The sequence below is a fragment of the Onychostoma macrolepis genome, chromosome 03 (genome assembly GCF_012432095.1).
Source record: "Onychostoma macrolepis isolate SWU-2019 chromosome 03, ASM1243209v1, whole genome shotgun sequence".
Lineage (NCBI taxonomy): Eukaryota > Metazoa > Chordata > Actinopteri > Cypriniformes > Cyprinidae > Onychostoma > Onychostoma macrolepis.
In genome coordinates, this window is record NC_081157.1 from 7,720,847 (window position 1) to 7,735,605 (window position 14,759).

The 14,759-nt window shown below is 40.9% G+C and overlaps 2 protein-coding genes across 3 annotated transcripts in view; one reads left to right on the plus strand and one right to left on the minus strand.

Annotated features, from left to right (window-relative positions):
• Nucleotides 1-209: 209 nt before the first annotated feature.
• The window catches only part of LOC131537541 (NACHT, LRR and PYD domains-containing protein 12-like), a 53,488-nt gene continuing 38,938 nt past the window's right edge, over nucleotides 210-14,759 (minus strand). Inside the window, exon 13 of the mRNA XM_058771061.1 lies at nucleotides 210-1,057. Coding sequence (XP_058627044.1) covers nucleotides 543-1,057 — 515 coding nt within the window. The 3' untranslated portion in view covers nucleotides 210-542. The remainder of the gene's footprint in view (nucleotides 1,058-14,759) is intronic.
• On the plus strand, nucleotides 12,085-14,595 carry LOC131537579 (uncharacterized). 2 transcript variants are annotated; one of them, XM_058771141.1, is made up of 2 exons: nucleotides 12,085-13,981; nucleotides 14,137-14,595. In XM_058771141.1, exons 1-2 carry the CDS (start codon nucleotides 13,781-13,783, stop codon nucleotides 14,338-14,340), a joined length of 405 nt encoding a protein of 134 aa, XP_058627124.1. In that variant the 5' UTR covers nucleotides 12,085-13,780; the 3' UTR covers nucleotides 14,341-14,595. Both variants share the same exon structure in this region; 1 of them encodes a protein (XP_058627124.1).

Below are 14,759 nucleotides of genomic sequence, written 5' to 3' on the forward strand. Positions count from 1 at the left end.
TTCAGTGAATATACTGTCATAAAACATTTTACAACTCAGAAGAAAAGAGATATTTCAGAAAGTAAATATTCTGTCATGATCTTTCACTGAAGGAGATCTAATAATAATTAAATATGCCTTTACTGTAGTTAAAATAAATATATTTGATTAAATGCTGTGATTAATGTTATATTTGATAACATCAGAAACTCTCCTGAAGCTGATTTCAGTCAATTAATTAATTTTATTCATAATTCATACAGCATTCAGACATTTCACACATCAAATAAAATATGATCTCAAGATGATTTGACATTGTGTTTTATTACAAACAATAGAGGAAATCAAATGAATGATAAGATATAAGCCTGATTTTGATAGTAATAATAGAAACACAGATCATCACTCACTGATTTACTGTCTAGATGTGGATTTCTGATTCATGTTCATATTAATGTGATGAAGAGACTCTATAACATCTCACTGTCACTGATTGTTCATGCAGCTCAAAGCATTATGGGTAGAATCTCTGGTCAGTTCTATTCTGATTCATCAACACAGTTTCACTGATGATCCAGGAAAACATAAAACCCAGGATAGAGCGGCTGAGTGAATGTGGTCTGGACCGTGTGGATGAGGCTCATTGTGTCAGAGACACTGTAGAAGGACAGAGTTCCTGCGCTGTGATCCACAAACACTCCTATTCTCCTGCTGATGGGCTCTACAGGGAGATCAGTCTGTATGTCATTGTGTCTGAATGAGTATCTGGAGGGAAAACAGTTCAGACTCCAGGACTGATCATTAAATCCAAACTCACACTCATAACCTCCTCCCCCCTTCCTGCTGATGCTCTTATATGACACTGTTATAGACACGCGACTATCTCCACTCCACTCGATCTCCCAGTAACAGCGTCCACACACACTCTCTCTACACAACACCTGAAACACATCAAATCTGTCTGGATGATCAGGATACTGCTGATCTGTGAGAATGAATGTAATCACTCTGTTGCTCTCAGACAGACGGAGGTATTTATTCACTGTGTTCAGATCCAGAGTGAGCTGATGGGAATCTGCTGGAGATAAAACACATCACAATCAGGAATCATGAATCAATTTATAAATCAGACACACAAACACATGGTCTTTAATATAAGACTATAACATCATCCAAACCTGCACTAAAACTAAACCTGTGTCACAGAACACATTCTGATATATATTCTCATATATCTTATATGTATGTTTTAACAGTCTTTTATAATATTATATAAGAGTGTTAAAATGTTCAGAGATCTCACTACACACTGTGTGCGTGTGTGTGTGTGTGTGTGTGTGTGTGACAGTGTGTGTGTGGGTTTGTATTTGTGGTTTACGGGGACACAAATTTGTTTAATTACATGGGTATGACAGAGGTATTACAATTTGAAGGTGGTTTATGAGGACACTGCCTATGTCCCCGTAATTCAAAAGGCTTAAAAAAACCATACTAAATGGTGGGGGTTTTTTTAATCTAAAAATGTTTCCTGTAAGGGGTAGGTTTAGGTGTAGGGTTGGTGTAGGGCGATAACACGTGGGTCATTCTTAATTTGTGGTGGCAAGTGGTGTCCCTCTACTTTACAGCAGTTGAAATTAACTTTAAATACCAATAAATCATAAAATGTTTGCATGTTTGTATTCTGTAGGCTAAACACAATTTGTGCACTGTTAAGTTAAATTTTTTTTGTTTTAAAATACATATTTAATTGAGTTTTAGAGATTGCATTTGGAACAAAATATGAATGTTCCCACCATACCTTAGAGAGGTACCATGGAATGTAATTGCAACAAAATAAAATTTTTAACAAATAAAGTGGTTATATTGTGAATACAGATTTTATTTAACATGTACAATTTTATTAAATTGTTTAAAAAAAAGTGAGTGAGTGTGTGTTTGCGTGCGTGCGTGTGTTTGACGTTCACAGACCTCCAGAGGAAAATCACTAAATCACCTCACTGTCCTTCAGAGCCAAGAAACCAAGGACATGTTTAACCAGGGACCTGATCATTCAGTGCCACATCAAACCCATTTCATTCCTCCATAAACCATAAACTCTGTTTTCCATTTCATTTAGTTATGGATTCTGTGTTTCATGATTTAATACCAGTTTAACATTTAAAAAAATATGTCTAATGAAATGAAGTAACAGAAACTTTTGAAATCCTTTAAAATTTATTCAAATTAAAACAATTTACAACAAAACAAAAAATGTCATTTTTTTTTGTCAAATAAGATGCTGCACAACAGAACTGTATAAATAATGAAACAAGTACAGTTGTTGTATGATATTCCTTTAAATTATTAGTATTATTATTATTATTATTATTATATTAATGTTTGTTCAGCAGTCATATGTTTGGGACTTTTACTTTGACGGGTGTCGTAAGGGTGACAGTATCTTCCTGTTTGGACCGGAAATGAGCATTGCGCCTGTAAGAGAAGGTGTTCACTGTGATGTGGAGCTGTTTGAAGCGATTATTATATGAAGGGTGAGTTATTCTGCTGTTGAATATCTTCTCTGAGAGTTTGTGACTCAGTTTGTCTGGTTTGTGTGTGTGGTATAAGCTCTTCACAGCTTGTTTTACAGTCAGAGAGCAGCTAGCGTGTGATGCTAACGCCACTAGTGAACGTATTCTGGAGTGAAACCACCTCGGCAGTGCACTAGCTTCTAGCTGTCACTATGGCAAATATCAACTGCTTTGTTTAAAAAAAACGTGCATTAAAGCTGAAATACAGCCTGAACGATGACAACAATAACGTACAATCCAGTGGCGGCTGCTGGTCTTTCAAAGAGGGGAAGCTCATAATAAAAATGGCCTACTTCATAAAAATTGTCCATTTATTTATACGTAAATTCTGCCCTACGTTCCTTTTCAAGAAAATGCTCTGTGACCCTGTCGTACCAACTAGGCGTCTTCTCTAGTGACGCTAGCCTAGCCTGCTGTATGAATGAATGAATGAACAAACAATCTAAAAAAAAAGATATTAAACTCGACGGAGGAAATGTGGGAATTAGGTTAAACTGAAACAAGGAATGTGGTGTATAATAGGGTTGTCACGATACCATAAAAATGTCTTACGATACTATACCAGCTTAATTTATAATTCAATTCTACAAAATGAATCAAAATTTAATAAATGAATAGATGTAAGTGAAAACGGACAATATTATTCTCTGAATACTTAATTAATGTGAATGAATGACTGGCTATTGTTATCCATGAAATGATCTAAACAAAACTCATCTTAGCACTGCACAGAAGCTGCATGAAGTGACATTTAGATGTGGCATTTATTCATTTAGACTGTATTTATAATTTCATAAATAATGTTATGAGATTAATGTTTTAAATACTAAATTCTGAATATAGAAATATGACGGGAAATATGATCCCCTTTTAGACGGGAAACTTAAAAAAGGCCAGCAGGTGGCAGAAGTTCGTGATTGAATCACTGAGTCATTAAAATGATTCTTTCAAAACGACTGAATCCTTCAGGATCCTCCAAATGACTGAATGATTCGCCCAAATCAACGTGGATTTGGATTCGAACACAAACGAAACAAAAACAGCACTCTTTCTCATTTCATATTGCCTAAGTGTCAGGAGAATTTTTTGCTTGCATATCTTTTTCTCGCATAATTTCCGAGTTAGCAGCATGTATATTAAAACATAACATTATAAATGAATAAAAAATATATATAATGATTGATAAGAACCAAGTGCAAAGCCGCTATGGGACTGAGCTCGAATAGCTTCAGCGTCAGCGACTTTTTATAGTACAAAATCGCTGTCAATCAAAAGGAGATGCAGACCCTCCAATCATCACGCAGAAGCCCGGAGTCCAGGCCAGCCCACTCCTCCATTCACCCCCAGAGACGCTGAGCGTCCGTGGGCGGGACATAATCGCAGCATTTATCCAATGACCGTCTAGTTTCGAAGCACTGAAAAAAACTGTTCAAAGCTGCCCCATTAAAGTCAATGGACGCTAGGCTTCAACAGAGAAATACACTGATGCTACGGGAATGTATGAGAAGGAAATCGAGTCACCCGACCTGATGTATGAAGCTGATTATGAACGAACTCGTCTTCGAGATAAACGTGTTCTAACGCATTTTTAGTCAATAAAATGTTAACACAATAGTACATATTTGACCATTAATTTTTTGACATTATAGGGGAAGCCGAGCTTCCCTTGCAGTCTTAAAGAAATCCCCACTGATTTGCGCCCATTTGTGCTGGTCTAAAAAAGAGGTGTGTTCAGGCGCATTGTTGGCGCGTTGCTATTTTGAGGAATTGAAAATATATATTTTTTGTTATTTAAAGAGCGCGTTAGTAGAAAATGAGCCTCTGGGCGGGTCCACAACATGCGTTCACTTTACTTATTACACACAGGGACGCACAGCAGCACACAAACATGCCAAATATTAAAAATTAAAGGATTACAGTGTAAGAGAATATTATTGTGTAGACTACATAAATATAAAAATGTCATAATGGATAGTCATAGTGTGTATCAGTGTCACGTACATCGGAGCCAAGGAAACGAGGAGGCAAGGAACTTGAAAACATGACTTTATTAACCAAAACTTAGGGAACGCTTGAGACACGGAAAGACATGCACAGAATGACGATTAAGACCGGACACAGAGGCAGGGAAGCAGAGGACTTATAAACACTGGGGAAAACTAGATAATTAATGACACAAGGCTGGGGAATAATAAACTAATGAGGAGAACTAGACGAGAACAGGAAACAGATCAAACATGGGCACGAGAGGAGGGGAAACACAAGACATAGAAAGACAGGACTGACATTACTCCCCCCTCCTGGAAGGCATGGGGTGGGCGCTCTGGAGGCCTCAAGGGGCTGGATTCAGGAACAGAAGGCCTCCAGGGCGGCTGGTAGCTCGGGAGGCCATGGCGGGTCAGGGAGCTCGGGCGGCCATGGCGGGTCCGCCTCCGAGGCCGCGGCCCCAGCCCCCACCTCAGCCTTTACGGCTGGAGCCCTACTACCCCCCCCAAAAAATTCCTTGGGGAAAGTAGAGGCTCTGCCTGGGCGGCGTTCTGGAGGAGCGGACTCTTGGGGGCGCTTGCGAGGAGCGGGCACTGGAGGGACTGGCCCTGGAGAGGTGGGCACTGGAGGGCGTTGGCGAGGTTTGCGTTTCCGTAGCAGATCCGTTCGCGTTCTGGAGCCGTTTAAATAGTTAATTCACCAGGCGCGAGCGCAACTTGCTCTTAAAGGGAATGGGAGATGAGACTCTGATTGGTTTATTGCACGTTACGCCCAAAAAAACGCCCATTACCCATTAAGAGAATAGGGACAACCTGTTTAGACCATGCACCCCGGGCGCGCTGACCGTTTTCCCATTGTTAAACTAGCAAAAGTGGATTTCAAGTCAAGTCAAGTCAAGTTGAGCTTTATTGTCATTCCGCTACATGCGGGGGCATACAGTGGAACGAAATGTCGTGCCTCACAGGACCACGGTGCTACATAAATACAGGCATACAACAATGGAGTAAGACAATATAAACCTATACACAACTATCCTACTGATAGATTTTGACTATAAATATAAATATACTATCTATAAAAAAGTACCTATACAAACTAAAAAATACAAACTATACAAACTATACGAATGCTTCAGATAAATACTGTACATGTGCAAGGAGAAACATTGAGTTCAAGCAGCTGGCTGGGGAACAGTGCAGGAGGATTTGTAGTGCATGAGCATGTAAACATACATATATTACTGAGTTCTTTTTGTGGGATTTGTGTATACACAGCAGTGTGTGTGAAAAGTGACTAGTGCGCATAGAGGAGGAGAGTGTGCTACTACAGGTGGTTTGTACAGGCCCACTCACCTGTGTGTAGCACACTTCGAATTGCACGTTACATGTTACAGGAGGTAGGGGGTTTGTATGGGGGTTCAGAGAGGGGCGGGGTGATTTGAGTTCAGGGCTCTCACAGCCTGGGGGAAAAAGCTGTTGAGCAGTCTGGCAGAGCGGGCTCTGATGCTCCGGTACCGTCTTCCTGATGGTAGGAGCTGGAAGAGACTGTGGGAGGGGTGTGAGGAGTCCTTCACGATACTGTTGGCTTTGCTGGAGCATCGTGTGAGGAAAATGTCCAGGATGGAGGGGAGAGGGGCACCGATGATCCTTGCAGCGGTGTTCACTGTCCGCTGGAGGGTCTTGCGGTCTGCTGCAGTACAGTTCCCGTACCAGACAGTGATGCAGCTGGTCAGCACACTCTCAATGGTGCCCCTGTAGAAAGTGGTGAGGATGGGTGGAGGGAGACTTGCTCTTTTCAGCCGGTGGAGGAAGTGTAGGCGCTGTTGTGCCTTCTTGGAGAGTGACATGGTGTTGGTGGTCCAGGTGAGATCCTCTGTAATGTGCACCCCCAGGAATTTAATGCTGCTGACTCTCTCCACAGGCGAGCTGTCGATGGTCAGTGGGGGGTGATCACCGGAGTTTCTCCTGAAGTCCATCACAACCTCCTTTGTCTTACTCACATTGAGGGACAGGTTGTTAGTGCCACACCATTCAGCCAGCTGTGCCACTTCCTCTCTGTAGTGCGTTTCATCGTTGTTGCTGATGAGGCCTACCACTGTTGTGTCATCAGCGAACTTGATGATGTGGTTGGAGCTGGACTTGGCAGTGCAGTCGTGGGTCAGCAGCGTGAAGAGCAGCGGGCTGAGCACACAGCCTTGTGGGGCACCTGTGTTCAGTGTGGTAGTGCTCGAGGTGTTGTGGCCGACACGGACTGACTGAGGTCTTCCGGTTAGAAAGTCCAGGATCCAATTGCAGAGGGAATTGTTAAGGCCCAGCAGGTTGAGTTTATTTATGAGCTGTTGTGGGATTATTGTGTTGAATGCTGAGCTGAAGTCGATGAACAGCATTCTAACGTAGGAGTCTTTATTTTCTAGGTGGGTAAGAGCCAGGTGGAGAGTGGAGGAAATTGCATCGTCCGTAGAGCGGTTCGGACGGTATGCAAACTGGAGCGGATCGAGTGTGTTGGGAGGCTGGTTTTGATGTTGTGCATGACTAACCTCTCAAAGCACTTCATTATGATTGAGTCAGTGCTATGGGACGGTAGTCATTTAGACAGGACACAGGTGATTTCTTTGGTACTGGTATGATTGTTGTGGATTTGAGACATGTGGGGACGACTGCCTGGCTCAGCGAGGTGTTGAAGATATCTGTTAGGACATCTGTCAGCTGTGCAGCACAGTCTTTCAGTACACGGCCAGGTATGTTGTCGGGACCCGCAGCCTTGCGTGGGTTGATCCTAGATAGGGACTTCCTTACGTCGGCTGGAGACAGACAGAGCGCCTGGTCGTTGGGAGGTGTGGGCAGTTTTTGTGCAGGTGTGTCATTCTGCATTTCAAACCGTGAGTAAAAGTGGTTGAGTGTATCTGGGAGGGATGTGTCGTCATCACAGGCCTGTGGCGGGGGCTTGTAGTCTGTGATGGTCTGAATAGCTTGCCACAGGCTCCGTGTGTCACTGCTGTCTGTGAAGTGATTGTTGATTTTTTGAGCATATGACCGTTTTGCATTTTTGATGCTGCGGGACAGATTGGCTCTAGCTGTTTTGAGGGCTGCTTTATCTCCTTATCTGAATGCTTCATCTCTGGTCTTTAGCAGCCCACGAACCTCTGCTGTCATCCATGGCTTCTGGTTGGCACGTGTGGTGATGGTCTTGGTGACTGTCACATCATCAGTGCACTTTTGGATGTAAGCAGTCACAGTTTCAGTGTACTCCTGTAGGTCTGTGTGGTTGTTGTAGGTGGCCGCCTCTTTGAACATGTTCCAGTCTGTGTCCTGGAAGCAGTCCTGCAGTGCTGAGGTGGCATTGTTTGGCCATACCTTGATCTGTTTGTGAACCGGTTTGGCCAGTTTCAGAAGTGGTCTGTATGCTGGGATTAGCATAACAGAGATGTGGTCTGAGTACCCGAGGTGGGGGCGGGGTTCAGCTTTGTATGCGCTCTTAACTGTTGTGTAAACAAAGTCCAGTGTGTTATTTCCCCTTGTTGGAAAGTTCACATGTTGGTAGAACTTTGGCAAAACTGTCTTTAGGTTTGCGTGGTTGAAGTCACCGGCTATGATGAAAAAGCCGTCGGGGTTATTTGTTTGTTGTTCGCTGATGGCGCTGTACAGCTCGCGAAGCGCGCCCTTTGTGTTTGCGCACGGGGATGTAAACCGCGACAATAACAATGGCCGTGAACTCCGCGGCAGATAGAACGGTCAACACTTCACAAACATAAACTCCACCAGCGATGAACAGTGTTTTGTCACTACCCCAGCATTGTTACACCATTCTTTGTTGACGTACACACACAAGCCACCGCCGCGAGTCTTACCAGACAGTGATGAATCTCTGTCCGCGGTAGCAAGTTAGTCCGTGCAGCTGAATGGCGGAGTCCGGGATGTTGTCGTTCAGCCATGTTTCAGTGAAAACAAACACACAACAATCCCTTGTCTCATGCTGTGTAGATCGACTGAGTTGAATTAAGTCCAGTTTGTTTTCCAGAGAGCGAACGTTTGAGAGCATGAGTGTTGGAAGAGCCGGTCTTGTGGGGTTTTCCCTCAGCCTAGCTCGTATACCTCCGCGCTTACCGCGCTTCCGTCCTCTCTCACACCGCTTGCGACGCCGCCTTGTGCGGCCGCGGTCTCGAGGTCCGGCTTCAGCAGTAAACAGAGGCCTCGTAGCTTCTCAGTAGCCGCCGGCGAGAGTTGGTCTTTGTATGCGTTGCCGATATCCAAAAGTCTTTGGCGAACATATTTGAGTTTAGGAGTGATTTCCTTATGAACTAGCGGTAAATTTACACTATTTGGAGACGAACAGACGACATTAAAAGACAAAAAAGCACCGTCTTTGGGACCTGGAGCAGCCGCTGCGTCTGATCGCGCCGCCATCTTGGATCCTAATTTGGACACGCCCTGAGTGAACTTGCGCCGTGCGCTAAAGACCATGTGCTTAGATTGTTAAAATAGGGCCCTTTGTGTTTAAGTCTTTTTTCACAAACATTTGCTCTCTAGAAACCATGTCAGTTTCAGTTGAAATTATTAGCATTATAGTATTGAAGTATTAGCATTATAAACACTGAATTAATACCAACATATGAAATTATATTAATGACAGAAAAATTAGGAATGCTGGACAATAAATATATAACAGGAATATAACAGTAAGCCGTTTTTGCAGCATTGTCTTATATTAATGTCTGTTAGAGGAAGACTGTAAACAAAAAATTTAGGGTTTCCAGGCTTTTAAAAAGTCTTACATTGTACAAGAAAGTCTTAATTATGATTTCAAGAGGTCTTAAATTTGGGGACGGAATGACCAGAATTGCGACATGGCTGAATGTGACGATTAAACTTCAAAAGGCTACGATTTCATGAAATAAACATGAGCGTTGCAAGTTCAAAGTCTGCACTTACTGCCTTTACCAGGAAAACAGTTATATTTCAGCCAAACACGACACCTGCTGTCAGAGAATGAATCAGTTAACATGGGTTAAACTAGTACGCGTACGAGTTTCACTGCACGATTCTATTAAAATGCATTTAGAATGATCACATAATTTAAGATATAGGGGCAGAAAATGCATAGCCTATATTTATATCATTTCATATCACACGAAGAGTGCTGTTTTTTTCTCCAAAAGTCAGCATGATTACAAATGTAATATTGATTTTATGCAACAGTTAAATAAACAAGAAGTTAATATTAAGAGACTTACATTTTAGACACCATATTTCCTGTTTTTGCTCTATTTCACCAACAAAAATCATTCCAAACAGCTACAGCACTGTTTTTGTGTCTCTGAGCAACATGACGGTGTTTCGTTCCTGAATGACACAACCGTTTAAATGATTCGGTTCAATCGCAATGACTCGCTTATTAACAGTGAATTGCTGCCACCTACTGGCGGTTTTAATTTCACATTTAAAGTATCTTCATTTTTAAAAAATAATTTCAAATATCAGTTTTCAACGTTTTATGTTTCAAATATCAAAACATTATTTATGCATTTGTAACTGCAGGTTAGCATTCTATGTCCCTCTGAGCTGCATTAAACAGTGTGTAAATACATCTAAATGTCACTTCAGATGCATTGCAAAGATACATTTTGTTGATACTGATTTCATTTGCTTGGTAACAGCCCAAATGCAAGAATTTGACTCAAAAGATGATGCACACTTTTAGAAAAAAATGGCTTAAAGGTAAAAAAAAAAGAAAAAGAAAATACCCATAAAACTTATTGGAAAAGATTAATTTCTATCATTGCTGTGAACTGACCACACAGAATATGAAGAATATCAAAAAAAATTCAGGAGTCAGCTGTCCACGGTAATCTTTAAGATACCAGCACAATAACACACTCAGCAAAATATTATCTAATTATCATAAAATAATATAATAAAATAAAATAATACAAATTTTCTGGGATCGATAAGATCCCAGAAAAAATCAAGATATAATTTTTTTGTCCATATCGCACACCCCTAATTCATGTTATTTAATTTATATAAGAATTTTATTGATAATAATTGTTTAAATTAATATAATAATTAATACTTTTGACTTATCCATTTTCTTAAAAAAGGTTTAAAGGCTGAAATGTAAAATTTATCATTTTATAAAAGTTTTTGTGAAAACTTGTATCTGAATTGTAAATTATGCTTTTTATAGTCATTTTACAGTTTAATATGGTACTATAGATGTTGCCCTAACCCGCTCATATGGTATTAATTTTATTTGTGCAGGTCTTAAAAAAGGTCTATAAAGGTCTTAAATTTGAGCTTAAAAATCCTGCAGAAACCTTGTAAAGGTGACCTATTATGCCCCTTTTATACAAGATGTAAAATAAGTCTTATGTAAACACACACACACACACACACACGTACAGCCACTCCAAAATTCATTATTTAATTATGACAGACGCATGCATCATGACCTAGATCACCATGCTTTCTAAGGGATTAAAGCGTATAACCCTAACGCCTGGCCCGAAGTTAACTTCCGGTCTGTGTTTGTTTATCGGTCTGGTTAGTGGCGCCGGCTACAAACACAGTTAAAGTTAAAGTGATGAGTAATGAAGCTGGGTTGTTGTACTGTGGGATGTGTTTCCCATACATTTATTTATTTGTGGCGACCCGCCACGATATCAAAACTGACCGATTTTCCAAAAGGCTTCGTTGAATAAACATGAGCATGTAATGCACATTTAAAAATCAAAAAGAGGCACGGGTGTTTTTATATCACAGTATTTCTGAACGAAATTTTCGATATCATTTTAATTTCATCTTGCATTTAATGTCTGATAAAGCAGCCTTTGTAAGCTCAGTGCTGCCTTGTCTACAGCTGTTATCAGGGAACCCTCTAGTTCTCTGGCTTTAAAGCACCTCCTGCTGGCAGAGAATGAGTTATTTATTACTTATTGCATTTTCAATAAGTTCGTCTGATTCACGCAGCAAACATATTTTGCTTGTTATCAAAAAAGAATCTACTCTAGAGGGACTTAGCTGTTGTTATTGATTCTATTTGGAAGTCTACCGGAAGTTAAGTTAGGGCCACAAAAGTGCACATTCGCAGTAACGTTTGTTTATGCTGTTGCCGTTGAAACCGTAGTGGAGTAATAGTAACTAATAATATAGTAATAGTAAATGTGTAACGTTGCATAAGCTCATTCTAACTTAGTGTCATATCCATATAAATCATTATGGTTTGTATGGCTAGGACCTACAGTTCCTAAAAGGATTTAAGTTTACTACTAGATGAAAAACAGTTAAAGGTAGCAGGTAGGGATGTAACGATTCACTCAACTCACGATTCGATTCATTTCTAATTTTCTTTTTTTACAAAATGAGATTTACAACAAATTATAAATTAAATGTGTCCTTTTATTATTGCTTGGACAAAAGTTGGTCAAATTCTTTGTGAATTTGAAATATAATAATATACTAATATAGCATATATTATTGATCTTTTGTTGGTTTTGATTGCTTCTATTGTCCTCATTTGTAAGTCACTTTGGATAAAAGCGTCTGCTAAATGACTAAATGTAAATATAATGTAAATGTAAATAACAAAACTAAATTGACATTTAAAAAAAAGCTCCAAATCAAATAATTAAGTAACAAATAAAAGAAATCTCTTCATATAAACAAACTAAGGCTTTGTCTGTGCTCTTGTCACAAATCTGGTCTGTGGCCCTCTGCCCGATAGCCACCAGAGGTCACCCTTCCATCGAATTGACTCAGTACACTACTGTTGCACGTCACCCACGGACTACAGTACCCATTATCCATTGCACTGACGACACGCACACACACACACACAGCTGATTGCTTAAATACTTTCGTTTGAATACTGAAGGTTGAATACATTGTTGTAGTCATGTCCCCATGTGCTCCAATACAGCAGGTGTGGTAATTTTAGTTTGATTGCAATGAATAGGGTTTATAAATGCACAGCCATGAACTTGCTGTATGATAATGATATTTTGCCTTAGTAATAAATATCATCAATAATTATTTTTTCACCTCTTTTTCAGTAAAAATTCACAGCTTCATGCGGACAGCTACTTCATGTTCCATTGAGCAAGCAGCTGAGTTTTCAGACAGCATTTTAAACATGATTGTCACAGACATGCGCCCACTGTCCATGGTGGAGGATGATGGCTTTAAAGCAATGATTTCCACTTTCAATCCCAAGTACGAGCTTCCTTCAAGGTCCTTCTTCATGAAAAAGATGGAGAAAAAGTATGAATGCATCAAAGGCAAGTTGAAGAAAGCCCTGCAGGAGACTGACAGCATTGCACTCACAACTGATATTTGGACGAGCGTTGCAACAGAGGCTTATCTGGGGGTGACGTGTCACTACCTTGGGGAGGATTGGGAAATGTTGTCTCACTGCCTGACAACGATGCCCCTTGAAGAGAGACACACAGCAGCAAATATTGCAGAGTGGATTGAGGATGTAACTGCCAAATTCGACATTCCACCTGAGAAAATCAAAGCTGTTGTTCACGACAATGGTGCTAATGTCGTAGCAGCAGCGAAGATTATGCAAGAAAGGCATGGATGGGCATCAGTGCGATGTGCAGGACACACCCTCAACTTGGTTGTACAAAGCTCTCTAAAGATCCACCAAACCATCTCCAAGTGTGTGGCTGCTGTGAGATGCCTTGTTGAACATTTTGAGAAGAGTGAACTGGCATGCACCAAGTTGAAGGAGAAGCAGAAGCAAATGGGCACCGAGACAAACATGCTGGTGCAAGATGTATGTACACGCTGGAACAGCACCTATCAGATGTTGTCCAGGCTGCTAGAACAAAGATGGCCGGTGACTGCTACACTCTCTGACCCAGCCGTTACTCAGAGAGGGAAACACTACCTTGATCTCAAGCCTGAACAGTGGAACCTGATTGAGGAGCTGAGCCAGGTCTTGAGCCCTTTGAAGCAGCTACAGTGTTTCTGAGCGGACAGCAATATGTTACACTATCTGCACTTCCACAGCTAGTGCTCAAACTTAAGAAAAACATACAGAGTCCAGATCTTGAGACTGCACCAGTGAGGTCATTCCAGGCTCATGCAACAGAACAGATCACAGCAAGATGGCAAGGACTGACAGAGTTTACACCTGAATCTCCTAACATCACCCTGTTTGCTGCTGCTCTGGATCCCAGGTTTCGAAAACTTAAGTTCTTGCCTGCTGACCAAGTATTCAAGGTCCAAAGCACAGTACAAACCATGGCACTTGCTGTTGTTGCCAAAAAGCAAGCAAGGCAGCCCACTGCAAGTGAAAATGGAGCATCCAGCACAGCACACAACTCCCCAGAAGCGAATGCCAAGAGGGTCACATCGTTCCTCAACATACTGGGATCAGACTCCAGCCCCAGTGATGAAGAAGAAGATGAGGAGCAGCAGTTAAACCAAGCTGTGCAGAGGGAGGTAGGCAAGGTTTTTGGGTCCTCTTTAACAATTTCCACAATATGGCAGTCATTTTCTGTTTCTGTATTAAAATTGTTCTATTATATGTACTATTTTGCAAAAGATCAATAACAAAACACATTTTTAATTATTTCATTGTCACAACTGTTCCACAGATCTTGATGTATTTCGGAGAACATCCCCTTGTCCAAAAAGGAGAATCCACTGTCATGGTGGAAAATGAATGCTGTGCACTATCCAACACTGTCAAAGCTGGCAAAGACTGTGCTGTGTATTCCGGCCACATACACGCCATCAGAGCATCTGTTTTCAGCAGCAGGAAACACTGCTTCAAAGCGCAGGGCAAGCCTCAGTTCTGAGCATGTTGACATGCTTACCTTTCTTCATTGCAATCGCGTGCTCTTCTAAAGACTTGCACACACACACGTTGAGAGAGAGACATTTATATTCTTATGAATATATTGGCTTAAAGCAGTCAGTGTGAAACCATGTATGGACTCTTGTTCCAAGTTCCTGTCCATGTTTTTGCCTCCTAAATGCCACAAAGCATTCAGTAAAGGCTTATGTTACGCCTGAGCTGTAGATTTTGAAATCTTTAGTTCTGAAAGTTAAGTTGCACGACTTAAAGGCAGTGTTTTTGTATCATTATTATTTATTTATTTTAGTGTATGCCTTAGTTTTGATACTTTAAAAAAAGTCATTTGAAAATTATTTATTTTTATTTGTTTTTGCATCTCAGAAAATGTTTTGTTTTAAACCCAGAATGTATGGCACTTAA